The following is a 14,744-nucleotide window of genomic DNA, read 5'->3' on the forward strand; positions in this document are numbered from 1 at the left end:
CAGAATCAGGGCTTTTTCCCAGCATGACAAGTAATGGCTCACATAGTTGTGATAGGTATTTTGTCTAATTTCACAAGAACTGTATTGTAGTATGATCTTTAATTTATTTTTTTAAACTAGAATGAGCAACAAAAAAGAAGTTAAAAAACACAACAACAAACAAACAAAAACAGAAAAACAAAACAAAACATGGAAGGAAGTTTGAGCAACAATGTTTGACTTCCCTGAATAATTTCTTAGGAATGCAGCATTTTTCTGGTATCACATACAGCATTAAAATACACAAATTCTGTCTTTACCTTAAAAAGATCTGTAGGAACTGATGACTCCTCTTCCTCCTCCTTCACTTTCTTCAAGATCTCTTGCCAATCTGCTTCACTTTTCAAGGACCTAATGGCTTGAGCAAAAAAGAACAGGAAATAGTGAATGAAGTCATCTTTCTTCTTTTCCCCCATAAAACATAGGCAGTAACAAAAGTTTGATTTGTGCTCCTTTAAGTGCTACATTCACATCTGTTCAGAATCTGTGCAGGTATCTTCATTCTTAAAAACTGACTGATTGTTAAGATTTTGCGTATCTTACAAAATGGGACTAAAGTCAGGCACTATTGTATCACCTATGTACTGCCCAGTCGGGTCTTTCTGAGAAAATGACAGTCACATCAACCCTGAGGAAAACATCTGGAGGAATGCATGACCAGAAGACAGTCCTAGCTGGACAATGTTAGTTTGTTTTAGGCTTAAGCAAGCAGAAGGCTGAAGAAACGTTCCATATGTCTGTCTCAGTTAAGTTACTCTTTCAGCACCTTCAATTGCAGATCACACACCTCTCCGATAGCAAGGGAATTACTTTTACTAGGATCATGCACAAAGGATCTCTGACATTAAGTCTGTGAATATATCAAAGACTCTTATATCGACATAAAAAGGAAACAAGTCTAATAATTAAAGTCAGAACCTAACATTTTTAATAGACATTATTCACTCAGATGGTGCTGTGGAAGCCACTCATCTAGTTTGTGGCAGTGACTTGGTGTGTGCCTGCTCGCTGTCCTCATTTCAGCAGAGGCTGGTCAAGCATGAGCAAAGGCACCATGCTCAGTCATTTCAATGGAAATAGTTTCGGTTTCCTCAGCATGATTTCTGCTTATCAGTAAAGGGAAAACCACACAAAAAATAGAACAAAAACACTCGTTCTGAAAGACTTGGACTTCCACAACGGTGCAGATCATACCAGCACCTTGCATGTACATCTGCCTTTACAGAAAGGCTTTAGAGTAAACACTTGCCATTTTCCAGTTTTATCCCAAGGTTTCTCCTCATCAGGAAACATTACATCACCGCTCTGCTTATAAGCAATCCATTTGTGTTTCAGCCATTTTAGGCCCCACTTCTCCGATGACCAAGAAAAGCTACCACCCACCCATCCTGATATGCCTGGGAAACATGGAAATCTGTCCTGCTCTCTGGCCCCTCTTCCACGAATTAATTCTCTGGGCAACCATTTACAGGAACATTTCCATATCCACTTAGCACCTCTTTAGATAGAGCCTTGAGGAGCCTACTGGATTTCCAGTCTCAACAGCAAAACCTGCCATTGAGCAGTACCTCCCCACACACAGGAACACAAACGTATCAAAAATAATTGCAAAGGCCCCTTCCTCAGCTCCTCTCCTTCCACAAATAGGTGGAATGTTTTGACAGGCAAAACCATTTAGCAACATTTGCATGAGTGGGTGAAAAGTCTTGTAGGACTTTTTTTTACTGGTGTTTTCACTTACATTTCACTAGATACACTGGCAGATCACACACTGATTATGTGACCATTTATACATCCAGAATGCAGATTCAGAGCACCAAAGTAGCAGGAGTATTCTCAAGCATTGCTCACCGTATAAAAGATATAAGTTTTGAAGTACCTAAAGGTGGCTGCAGGTTATATCCATTCTGAGTTGCCCACCCTACTTGATGAAGGAAAGGATCCAGGTAGAATATCCACTGGTCAAATTTGTCAGAATCCTCCAGCCCCTCGTATCGCAATTTAAGTCTCCCTCCAACATTTTCTACCACATTGACAATCCAGGCTTCCAGGGAATCCCGGAAGTTTTGCAGTTCTAGTCGGGAGCCTGGTGCAATTAGATCCAATGGATTTTTCCCTCTGTGAAGCTACAGAAAGAGAACAACAAGAACATAAAAGAAATTATTCTGTACAACAACAACAACTTCCAAATCCTGTATTTCCACTTTTTTTCTGTCCTTTATACACGTTTATTTTGAATAAATAAAGTATCAACACAAAAGTAAAGAAAAACATGTCCCTTACTAACACAGGACAACAGAAACCAGCATTTAGAATCACTGGTGCTTGTATCAGAACTTCTGTACTGCCTGTAGATACAGTCAAACATTTCACTTAAATGCTGTTTATTGCTTTCAGAAGTATTATTCCTTATATATAACAGGTTTGGAGCAAACATGAATAACTCCTTTTAAAAACTGACTCATCTAGCATACAAAGATAAAAATTTTAGTTGTGAGGATGATGTCAATGGTATTCAAAAAAAAAAAAAATGTTGTGCACTTTACCACCAGACATTGATAACTAAGTGATAAAGTATCATTCTAATTGCAGAGAACGATTTAACTTGCAGTGTTACAAGATTAAGTGAAACTATAATCTGCCCACTAGTAAAAACAAAAAAATTAGTGGAAGGAGTCAGCTCAGAAAGGGAACAACCTGAATGCCAGGTAAATAAAGAATAATTTCCCTAGAGCTATACGAAGGAGGACCAGAATAGGAGGAAGATTGAAACCTAAGGGAATTTGAAAATAGGTCTTCCTTCTGAGAGAATTAATAAATAGCACAGACAATCCAAGCCTGCAGTGAAAGATATGTTTAAACACAACACTATCAACATAAAACACTGTAAACAGGAAACACTAAGGAGTGGAATTCTAAGTTCAGCATCATACTACAATGTCTCCTAAATAAAAAAAAAAAGACAACCAAAACAGAAATAAAAAAAAAGAGGCATTGAACTGACAATCTTAATAGGAGTTCCTTTAATAACATAAGGCAAAAGCAAGACAAAAACCAAGATGCAGCACATTCAAACACTTACCCCCTCCAGCAGATTAGCAGGAGCACTGCATGCTCCTTTCAGTACTCGCTGAAGGAATTCCTCCTGGTCAGGTATCTTGTCCTTGATACCTAGTGAAAAATGAGGAAGAAAAACTGTGATACTTCCTGCCAGTTAAATATCATTCGGGCAACAAGACATTACCACACTACTGTGCTGTGTGATTCAGAAGAAGCTGCCACATGCTCATCAGTAACACCTCAAAAGAAGAAATAAGACAAAAAAACATTCTGTAAAGGAAATGACAAAGCAGTAGGATTTGGAGGGTGATGATTAAGATAACCACAAGTCTCTGTGTAAATCTAAGTCCAATTCTTAAATTAAGCTAACAACTCTCTCTGGTGCAAGAGCAAAATCCAGAGAGAGTAAGCCATGGGATTTCAGAAAAAAACAACAGATAACCCCACCTTGTCCCACTCCCCTCTTCTGCACATGGAGGCATTACCTTCAGGCACTTTGAGAATCTTCTTGTTTTGCTCACACCAGCCGATGGGGTGTAAATCAGCTGTCATGATATCGCACCAAAAGTCAGCCTTGCGATCTTCTCCGTAACCATCGTAGCGCAACAGGAGCAGCTGCCCGCAGGTAGTAATGATGGTGGCTACCCAGTAGGTGTTCTGGTCGGACTTGACAGCTACTTCTAGCTTCATACCAGGGGCAAAACCATTCTGCAAACTTGTATCCACCTGAAGAGAAAGATCATCACACCTGAGCACCACCCAGAAAACTTGAGGAAACAACAGGGAGAGCAATTTAGACATAATCATTAGCAAAAACCCTCATGCCAAATGCCATCCAGCCTCTTCGGAGAAACAGCTTCATCATGTTATGGGACCCAAATTAGACTGCACACAGAATCAGCATTAATGAAATCTCCTCCACACTTCAGAGTACTTTTCAATCTTCAATTAATACCTTGCAATGCATCTTCCTGTCCCAGACAGTACCTCCCCCATCACAGAAAGGCTTTCCAACTCACAGCTGGGCTGTCCAGCTAGACAGGGCAAAAAGTCAAACTCAGCAGCACAACCTTGACTTTTTGTGTTAAACTTTTTCTTCCAACCTCTTTGGACAGAGAGCCTACTTAAAGTATATACACCTGCTTTTTAGTGATGCCACTGTCTCTGCTACTGTGCTCATTTAAGAAGGCACAAACCTGCACAAATTGCAGAACAAGGACTTTTAATGTCTCTGTTAAAGAATCTAAATAATCCTGTGTGTGACACAGTTACATGAATTGCACAGATTAACAAAAACAGCACGCAGTTTTTCAGCAAGCTTACGTCTTGGAAATAGCTGAGTGCCAAATAGCATATACATGCTGTGCATGTGCTGTGTGAAGGAGAGGAATCCAACTGCACGGTACTCAGATACTGAGATGTGAACTTCAGAAGGGGAGGCAAAACATTAAGTTCCTTGCATTCCTAGTTTCTGCCAGCTCAAAGACTCCTGCAAGGACAGAAGGATCCTGCCCTGCTCCCACTACAAAGTATTTCCAAGCTACACTTAATGTCATAGCCTCAGTCTTTATTAAACAACTAACATGTCAATTCCCTGCTCTCGGCCAAATGTGACTGGCTTTTTCTTTCTTTAATGGTCCCAAGTTCCATTTCCTCTTTGAATTAACTGCAAGAAAGGCTTTCAGTATGATGCAGATGTGGTAGATGTTTTCTGGGTTATTTATTACCAGTTCTGTGCTGACGGTTCAGTAACTGCCACAGCTATTATAGTCTCATCAGCCAGCACATACTGGTTTGCTAAAAATAAAACTAAGAGAACAACATCAGAACGAAAAGCATATGCCTCTGTTGTTAACTGTTCACATCCTTTAGGTTGATAACCCTCACTTAGAGAATCCCCTTCATAAAAACAAATCAGCGGGACCCAATACCTGCAGTCTTTCTGAAGCTGTATTACAGAGGTAATCTCTTTGAAAAGGCAATTGCCTTGCAGAAGAGATATTATTAAAGACTTTGGATTTCAATTCCCAAGAGACAGGTCACGAGCAACACAAGGTCCAAGGAACTGGGAAACCTGCACAGCTCTCTCTACCTGAACTTTCAGCCAAGCCTCGTGGCATAGAGAACTGTATTCAAGGAAACCAACAGCAACAGATGGAGCTTTCCCTGAAGTCAGGTACATTTTTCAAACGCTGTCATGTATGCTCCGGGTGGATACAGCAGAGACCAAGAAGTTAGCACCCTCTTCTGGCAGCTGGGCAAGACGACACCACAGAGGTTTAAAGCACAAAACTTCCTTCTTTTAGGCTGGACCAGTGGGAAAGCTGGCGAGCAGGAGATGCTGTGCAGGAGCTCTGTGAACATTTTCTTCAGAGCAACGCATTCAAAAGCAGCAGCTTGCTGCTGCACATCTGGCAAGCTGAGAGCGCCACTGAGCACCTGGCGACAGCTCAGCTTAGGCACCCTGATCCCCAGCCCCTCCTTCCCATCAAGTACCAACCCCTACTTTGTGGCCCTTTGTGCAAGCTTGGACCAAGGAAATCTGATTCAACTCAGGAAGAGAATGCTAAAGAACAGATTAAATGTTATTAAAAGCTTGCAAGAACACACAGCAAGCACATATCCTCAGATAATGCTGAGCACTAACTTATTTTGTAATACATATTTGCACACACATACAAGTTGAAGAAGGGTGTTCAAGTAGAGCATTAAACGGTTCCAAAGAAAGTTTACTTAGACATAGGGTGGGATAACAGCACTGGCATCCACTGCAACTCTGGGTTCCTAAACTCTGACTCCTACTAGATTGTAAGCAAAACAATCCCTTGGATCTCAGTATTGTTTAATTTTTAAAGCGCAAACAAATTAAACATTAGACCATGTTTGATTTGAGAAAGCAGCATACATTTTGCAATGTGTCTTGCTCATAGTAACAGTGGAACATTCAAAATTAATATAAGCTCCCATTTGCAAGACTAGTGCTTTGCTAACACAGGCTGGGTTATTATGGGTTATGTTTTCCTGACTTGTGCATGTACTCTCCCTATGATGTCGGCGAGGCACTTCTCATCCACAGCTCATAGTGGAAGGCCGCTCACAGTCTCACTACTCCAGCATTTCAAAAGAACCAAACAAAAACCTTAAGCTTCCATTTAAAATTTAATTTTGGTTGATGCAACACCTTTTTCTCTTGTGCCAGCATTATTCTTCAACTTATTTTTTTCCCGCTCTGCTTTTCTGAGAGCACAAAAGCTCCCTCCCAGCTCTCCTGCATCTAGATTATAGAAATCTGTTCTTCACGTCAAGCAACACACACTGCACAGACCGAGCTGCGAGGACCACCAGTCTCTAGCAGAGACATCAGTGCCTGGATGCCCTCTGCTGAAAATCTCTCCCCTGATGTATCCTGGAACTACACTAACACTTTTACAGCAGAAATGCTGAACACATGACCTTGCACCATTGAATTTCTATTAACAGCAAGATCTAGGGGATGTGACTGCTGTAAATACCCTCCTTTCCCTGATTGTCAGTTCTGTGTCAGCATTAACTTAAAACAATTTTCTTTTTGCCAATCATATTATGGAGAACATCAAAACTGGCCTCTGGACAAATTCTAGGGGAACTCTGCTCATCAGTGCCTGACAGTTCCCCTTCTGCTTTAACCCACAGCCATCTATTTCCCTGCTCCTCCATGTGCCCCCTGCAGCTCTCCTGCCTGCATCCGTGTGCGGGCATGAAGCCGGGCCAGCCCAGCTCTGCTCCTCCTTGGATTTGCCCACAAGAGGGCACCCAAGGCAGCAGAAAGGACTGGGTGACACTGCTTTGTCCACACTCGCTTCCTAAAGCACTCTCCCCAGCGGTTATTGCTTAAACAAGCAAAGCCCTGCAGTGTTCTACACGTGTAAGGGATAATGACAATTAAAAACGTGGATTTTTTTTTTTTTTTAACCTAATTGTATTGACCACAGCCACAGTGGTCAGACCTCTTGTTTGGCCCAACTGAGAGGGCAAAGGGTGACGTGTGGGGGTACCAAAGTCACCCAAGGTGGTCTCCTGCTGATTAACAAAACCGAGCTGTCACGTTAATTCAGCTGGCCACTACTATGAGGCTGGCATCACAATTTGTTTGTATAATGTCTGAGCTGTGAGCAGGCTTCTTTTAATGGAGATCAAGCAAGGCAATGCACACCAAAGTAGCAGGCAGGCAGCACCTCTCGCTGCTGCTACAAAAGGCCACTGCTCCAACTCGATGCCACTCCTCAATGGGGGCTGTGCAAGCACCACTGCTGATTAAGCTTGCTCCTGCTAGAACATTTGTAAACTAAGAACTAAAAACAATTGTAAGGTCTCTCCCTTCCAGAAACGTGGTATCTGAAAGCTCATACTGAGCAAAGAACTTACAATTACAGTGTATGGAAGGGTCTCTGCAGAGCCTACATTTACTGTGGATCTTTGCTCATAACACAACTGCTGTATTTTAATAGATTCTTTAATATTTTGCAGCTTGCTTTCCCTGATGTCCTAGTGCAGCAAGCCACACTTCAGTTGTCATCCAATGGGACAGTGCAGTTCTGAAGTTTACCAACAAACGACTTAAAGCATCCAAGGGCTTATCTAGACTTCATCCCATCCACTAAACCTTGTGATCCTAATCAGTTTTCTAACTATTAAAGTCAAATGTTCAACAGAGCTATTGTTTTCTCCTTGGCCTCCTCGAGAACCATCATTAAAACTTCCTCTGAGAGCAGATCTGAATTCTGCTATTCAAGAACTATACAGCACCATTCTCTGAAGCACAGCTACTCCATAGCAGTTGACTGGTAGAAATCCCCAAAGAGAAGATGCTGGCCAGTTCAGTCTTCATGAGAAAAATCAAGCTTATCCTCTGGTGCAGAAACGACAAGGGACCCCTTAACTTCCAGTACATGAGGATGGGATTATCCTGTGCTATGCACAAACAAGATTATGACAACCAATAATAAAAAAAAAAGAAATTCCACATTTCTCATTACTCTAGGAAACGTGATTTTAGTTAGTCTTCCAGATTTTAGTGCATCGACTCATCAACCCTAAACATTCAGTGTATAAAAAAAACGATGTAGGAAATGGTAAGTAATGACACAATCCCTTACTCACATGTTTAAAAGATCCATGAGGGGCTGCGATTGCTCCTGTGTCTTCTAGATACTCATCCCAATTGAATTCCATTTCTTCCACACCGGAACCAGCATCTGGAAGAGAAGCCAAACATCTTCTATCCAGCAACCCGTTGGCTAAAGTTTTGGCCTATCAAGAACTCCAGCAAAGACCACTTCTAAATGACTGACTATGTAAGCATGCAATGAACTTCAGTCATGCATTTCAACACACAAACAATGCTATTTCACCTTTTCTTGTATGTGAAGGGCACTGTAAGTTGGATTCAGTCTGACAAATAGCGAGAGCCTGAGTATTCTGGTTAAGCATAAATTGTTTATAAATCTAAGAGAGGGGAGTACAGGCATAAGCCCTGTGTTTGTATCAATAAATATTTAGGAAGGGACTAAAAGTTCTGGGCACACCAGACCTTCAGTGGATTCAATTAAAAAAAAACATCCAGGAAACAGATAAGACTGCTCTCTTTTTTTTTTTTTTTTTTTTTTTTCTAAAAGAACTAAAAGAACTTTCTAAAGACTCCCCTCTTTTTTAAGCAAGTATTTATTTCAGTGTTATAAGATGCCAGAAGCACAGAGAAGGATTCAGGGTAGTTCTAAGAAAAGCAGCTCCAGACACAACTGAAATCAAGAGCCTTCAAATTAGTCACTTAAAATACCAGCTCTTAAGGTGCAACAGCTTCTTCAGAGCAAGAAAACCTCATTTCTGGATGTATTTAAACCAGAACAGGCTAAAACCACTCAAGCCACAGTTGTACACTCACTCATGCTGTCAGGGAAGAGAGCAGCTGTAGTGTGAGCCACACTCTACAATTTAGTCATATTTTCTATCAGCATTATCATATCTGTCCCTCTACCCATGGTCTCCCCTTCAGTGCTTGGCTCACTTCCCTGCTCTCTTTCCCATTCCCCTTTTTCTCTAACGTGTAACCCACGTTCCTGGGAAGTCACTGCAACCAGAACAGTTTGGATTTTACTCCCCAGTTTTGTTCACCGCACAGCCCCAGTTTGTTTTTTTTTTTTCCCTGCAGGCACAGGGCGGGATGACAAAGGAGGCTTCACTTTTAGACTGGTTCTACAGTCAAACCACAGCTGTCTTTGTGAATGAAGATGAGAGATGCTCATCTCTCTGTACCAGGAAACTTGGGGCCACATTTACGTGAGAACAGAGAAATCCGAGTGTGGCCAAAGCATGGGGAGAGCTCAGCAAAGGTTACACGATGTTAATGTTCCCAATGCTCTCACTCTTAGGACAGGTGGCAACTCTTCTTTCGAGGAGCAGTAATGTGAGTAGGAAACATTAAGTGTCCGAAAAACAAAAACAAAGGATGAAATGCTTTCACGTTCCCAAATCAGAGCCACAGACATGCTGAAAATCCGCTAAGAATGCTTCACGACACTTCTTATTCCTTGAATAGAGAGGGGCAAATATTTGCCCAGAAGTCTGAGCTACTTTAAATCATCTAAAAATCATCTAAATCACCTAAAAACCCTCTAAATTCTCAGGATTTGGTGTGTTCATTTTCTCTTCAAATGAACGTTAAGCTCATCTTTGACTTTTCATTGGAATTCTAGGAATGTTTCCCCAAATTTAAAAATGCACCTTCAGATAGCTTTTGTTTGATGATGACAGCAACTATTTTAAAAGCAGCTCATTTGCTCACGATTCCACTTTCATTTTGCTATTTTTAAACAAACAGAGCTGCTTATGTTGGCCTTTCACAAGCCTGAGAGCTCAGAAAATTTGGAGCTTGAGGATCATCACCAATTTTAGAGGATAATTTTGAACTTACTGCAGAAACAGACCTGGAAAAGGACAAAAGCAAGTAACTCAAAAGCAGGTACCTTGATTTAACACATTTTGACGGAGTAGAGAGGGTAAGTCGCAGAACACAGCAGTTTGCAAACTAGGGTGCAGCTGAGCCAAGTTTTGGCTGCAAGTCATTCGAAGAAAAATATAACCTCATTGAAAAAACAAAGTAAGACTTCTCAACTCATTAAAACAACATTTTACTTTAACACCGCCATCAAAATGGTTAAGTTTACAGCTGGCGAACCAAAGCGGGAAGAAACATCAGCTCAAACAGAACATTTATGGTCAGGCAAGCCTCAGAACCAACTTGCTCAGACTTTGCGCCGCTCGCCCTTTTCCTCCTTAGCACAAGGCTGCTGGACAACAGCAACAGCCCGGCTCTCATCCAGCCCCACAAGCCCTGCGCTGTGATGTCTAAGCATACTGCTCTGCTAGGAGAGAAGCAAAGCAAAGCAACTGCTCAGTGAGGTTTAGCATGCTGGAGAGCCAGGCAGATTCACTGGGAGTACTGCCGGGACGGCTCCTGCCTTGCCGAGCCTTCAGTAAGGCGGGATCATCAGATAGCTGTCTGAGGGGCAGTTAAGCTCCTTAAATGAGGCACAGGTCACTTAACACACTGAAAGGGTCAATTAGTAACTTATGTTGCCACTTAATTGCCACAAGGAGCTCCCAGAAAGCCTGCTTGAATGCCGCTCCTGCTACCCTTTTGCCTCTAAGCAGGGTCAAAACCAGTTCCCAAACTGATCAGAGCTATCCCAGGTCCTTTTCACGCCGCTAATCCGCAGGCCCTGCAGCCCGTGTGTTTTCCTACCTCAAAGAGCCGTTTCCTTCCAGGTCTGCGACGTGGGGAGAAGGGCTCGGATCGCTTTGTACCCCTCGATGGCCAAACCTGACCAGCACACCCAGAGCTTCTCTTGAAACTAGTCTTAGGAGGCAGGCCCGGCTGATGGCCTTGGCAAGCTATGGGATACCGACTCACTCAGTGCTGTGCTCACTGAATCAATGTGGAACACGACCAGCTTGTTGGATCCAGCTCCCAGCAAAAACACTCCACGGTGTTTCACAGAGCGAGAATTGTGTTTTAGTTATGGAACGGCCACATCATAGGACTATAGAAAATGAGAAAAATCTCAGAAATCCACTACCTATTTTTCTACATCCAACTGCAGAAACACTCCAAGAGGGGGGCGAAGCACCCGCTCTCCAGCAAGACTCACATGCTGGAAAGCTTGGAGTCAGAATCCAGTTGCTTTTCTGCTTTCACTGGTAGGATGCTTGCAGCGGAGCAGGGCCCTCTTTAAATCACATTGGGTCCACTGCCAGATTGTGGCAGGCGCTACCACACAGCTCTGTTGTGGTGGGTTAGCAGATGCTGGGATACGCAGAGGACCGGTTTAATGAAGCTGCATTCCTGAGGGGCTGTACATCTGTATTAAACATCCAAATCAATCCGAGTTCAAACTGCCCAGGCAAACCTCTTCTATTTACACCAGCAACTCAATTCTACTGTGAGAAAACTTGTAGATTAGGGTGACGGATGACAACAGGCAAAAATGTGTTTTATCCATTTAATCTTAAAGCACAATTTGTTAAGTAGTGCTGTAGTTGAGTACATGTATGTATGTTCTCTCTTCCTCTCCATATCCTTAATTGCTTGTGAGTCCTAAAAAAGCTCTGCTTTCCACTACGTAACAGGACATATTCTTCTATGTTAGGCAGGAGATTGAAGCACACACCAGTTCAGTGGCAAAGCACAACCTTGGCACAGACAGGGAGAGAAACCAGGTGTGATTCTCATCCCTGTGGCCTCGCCATACAACTAGTTTTTGCCAGGTAGACTTTCAAATCAAGCTATCATATTCGGTAAGTAAAATCTGAGAGGTGTCCTACAGAGCTTCTGAGGAGAATGCACATTCACTCTGAAGGTCAGAAAATGGTAAGAATATTCAAAGTTTCCTGGATATGTACACCCTTTCCTATTTATCACTATTTCTACTAGCATTATTTTCAACATCTACTCTTCCTTTCTGGACTTAAATATGAATTATGTCCTGTTGCTCTCTGACACATACAAGTAGAGGAAGAATACTGAATTGTATCATTTGGATACAAGACGGTAGTGGAATATTAAGGGCATGAGCACTTAAATATACCTACAATGGAAGCAACCTACACCAGACTGTCTTGATCTTTGGACTGGAGTTAAACTCTCAGTGCAAATAACTTTCATGTATCTTTAATGTGATTGAGTTGAAAAGAGTCACATAGGACATTTAAATACATCACATCGAAGTCTAAAAGACCATCAGTTAAAGCTAATCTAAAGGTTTCTCACGCTGAAACTTAGATGTATTTAAATCTGATTTTAGTAACAGTTAATCTTTGCCTTCTATACCAGCTGCAAGGCCATGAATAAATAAAGACAGGTTAGAATTTCGGCAGCTGAGGAAGACTGTGAAAAGAATGAAAGTTGTCTTTCCCACACAAAGACAGTGGAATCTCCAAAACCTGCTATAAGTCATCAGCTGGAAGCATGACACCAGTCAAAGGAGGGAGTGCACATTCCAGTAGGGGTTGGGACTGGTCACTGCAGAAAACACTAGCCAAGGGTGCAACACCAAAACACTGTGCTTATGCTTACGTGGTGAGCATTTGCTGGAAACTGCCTTCGCACTGAGCAAGTAAGGCTCTCTTCAGTTATCATCTGCTTTTCACAGCCACCTGTACTCAAACCAGACACTGAAAGGATGCTCAGGACAATACCTGTTCAGCAATTACAAGAAACAGGGAGCCCTTCACGGCGATTCCGTAAGCAGGCAGAGAGGACTGGGTGACCTCTGCTACTTTTGGAGGAAAACTGAAGCAATTCAATATAGGTTTTAGTACAGATCTGTGTGCCACCAGCCTGTGAACACCCTGCTGCTGACCACATATACATCTCCTTACTGTACACAACCTGACAGAAGTTAGCACTTCCCAGTAGCAGAGGAAACTGCATTTGTATGTGCCTGGAGACATTCTGCATACTTGTGCATGCTGCTTTTTCTTGCTTATTTGAGGATATAATGTTGACAACAACCTGAGTGATTGGCTATAATTAATAATCAAAAAGCCCGTTTCAGCATCAGATAGCAGGTGTTAACATTCTGCTAAAAACACTGTAGATTAAAATCATGTTTAACATTTTGTCAGTAACACAGCAATCAGACTTCCATAAAGTAGAGGTACAAAAATTACCAACTGTGAATTGTCCTGCGAGAAGGGCTGCTCGTTGGACAAGTATCAAAGGAAAATAATACTCTGCAAAATCCTAACCAAATGGTTTATGTTGGTAACTACAAATAGAAATGTACTTCTCATTAACTGTCCCAACACTGCACTGTGGGTAGGGACTTTCTCAAGGAGAAGGAACAAACTGGCAGTGAAGTCAGGAAAACAGATGGTCCCTGTGCATACAACCTAAGAACTCTGTTTCAGAAAGCTGTTAGTATCCCCAGCCGTCCCAGACAGACATTCTCCTCAGCCTGGTGCTTCAAGATGAACCAAAACCTGAGCTAATGTGTCATAATATACCACTCTGCAGCAGGTTAGGAGCTGATGTCCCAAGCCCATCAAAGGGAGCAGCAAGGAAGATCAGAAAACCAGGACAGATTACAACAGCACCACACAGCTTCGATTATCTGACTTCTTAAACCAGCAGCACAACCCTGTGAGAATATTAAGAGCAACATGAAGGCACACGAGGACAGAACAAGATAACATTAACCACTTTGACAGGCAAATGCCTTAAAATAGTAGCGATAAGCTCATCTTATGCTGGCATCACGAAGGGGAAAGACACAGCTTCTTAGAAACATAATTACTAGGGTGGGTCGGATTTTGCTCTCCTTTAAGCCAATGATACACTTTGCTTCTGAAACAGAGCAATACCAAACTTAAGCTCAGTAGTCAGAATGTAACCCACAGTAACTAAAATTTGAGCTTTCCCCACCTTGCTTGCCAAATATTTTGAGAACCTTTAGCCCCAGAGCTCCACCGCTCTATTACCTGCATCATACTGCTGTTCTCCATTCATCTCCACAGTAGCCCAGTGGTTATGCCAAGCAGCCAGAAGCAGGGGGATCCGAGGCTGTCACAGTTTGGTGGTCATGAGTTGCCTCCCACTTTCAATCCTGCTGGCAGCCAGGACATTCAAGAAGAGATCCTGAAAACAAAACAAAACAAAAAGTTAGGGGTGAGTGAATTAGAAAACGCTATTGTAGATATCTTGGCTATAATCGAAGAACTAGAAAATAGCACTCTGGATGCAGTCCAGGTACTACAAAAGGAGGTAACAAGTTTGCAAAAATAGTACTCCAGAATCAAACGGTATTAGATTTATTGCTAACCTCACAAGGAGGAGTGTGCACTGTAATTAGTGCTAGTTGCTGTATGTATATAGATAAAATGGGACGAATTTAACTGATCTTAAAAATATTCGGGGAAAAAAAACACTACAAGATCCTACATAGAATGGCTCAAGATGACACTTCCTGGGGATTTAGAAACATTTGGGAGAAACGAACTTCGTGGTTACCTGAATGGAATTAGCTCACACAACTATTTCTTGGCATTGTAATAATAATGGCATCGTGTATCTGTCATTCCCTGTGACATCTGAAGAAGAATATCGCACC

The 14,744-nt window shown here is 42.1% G+C and overlaps 1 protein-coding gene across 1 annotated transcript in view; it reads right to left on the reverse strand.

Moving 5' to 3' along the window:
- SFMBT1 (Scm like with four mbt domains 1) overlaps positions 1–14,244 on the reverse strand; it is a 33,650-nt gene extending 19,406 nt beyond the window's left edge. Inside the window, exons 1-6 of the mRNA XM_032193802.1 lie at positions 14,116–14,244; positions 8,239–8,333; positions 3,585–3,825; positions 3,122–3,210; positions 1,919–2,165; positions 300–397 (exon numbers count right to left, since the gene is read on the reverse strand). Of these exons, the coding sequence (XP_032049693.1) occupies positions 300–397; positions 1,919–2,165; positions 3,122–3,210; positions 3,585–3,825; positions 8,239–8,333; positions 14,116–14,143 (798 nt within the window). The 5' untranslated portion in view covers positions 14,144–14,244. The remainder of the gene's footprint in view (positions 1–299; positions 398–1,918; positions 2,166–3,121; positions 3,211–3,584; positions 3,826–8,238; positions 8,334–14,115) is intronic.
- Positions 14,245–14,744: the final 500 nt, after the last annotated feature.

The sequence above is a fragment of the Aythya fuligula genome, chromosome 10, assembly GCF_009819795.1.
Source record: "Aythya fuligula isolate bAytFul2 chromosome 10, bAytFul2.pri, whole genome shotgun sequence".
Classification (NCBI taxonomy): Eukaryota; Metazoa; Chordata; class Aves; order Anseriformes; family Anatidae; genus Aythya; species Aythya fuligula.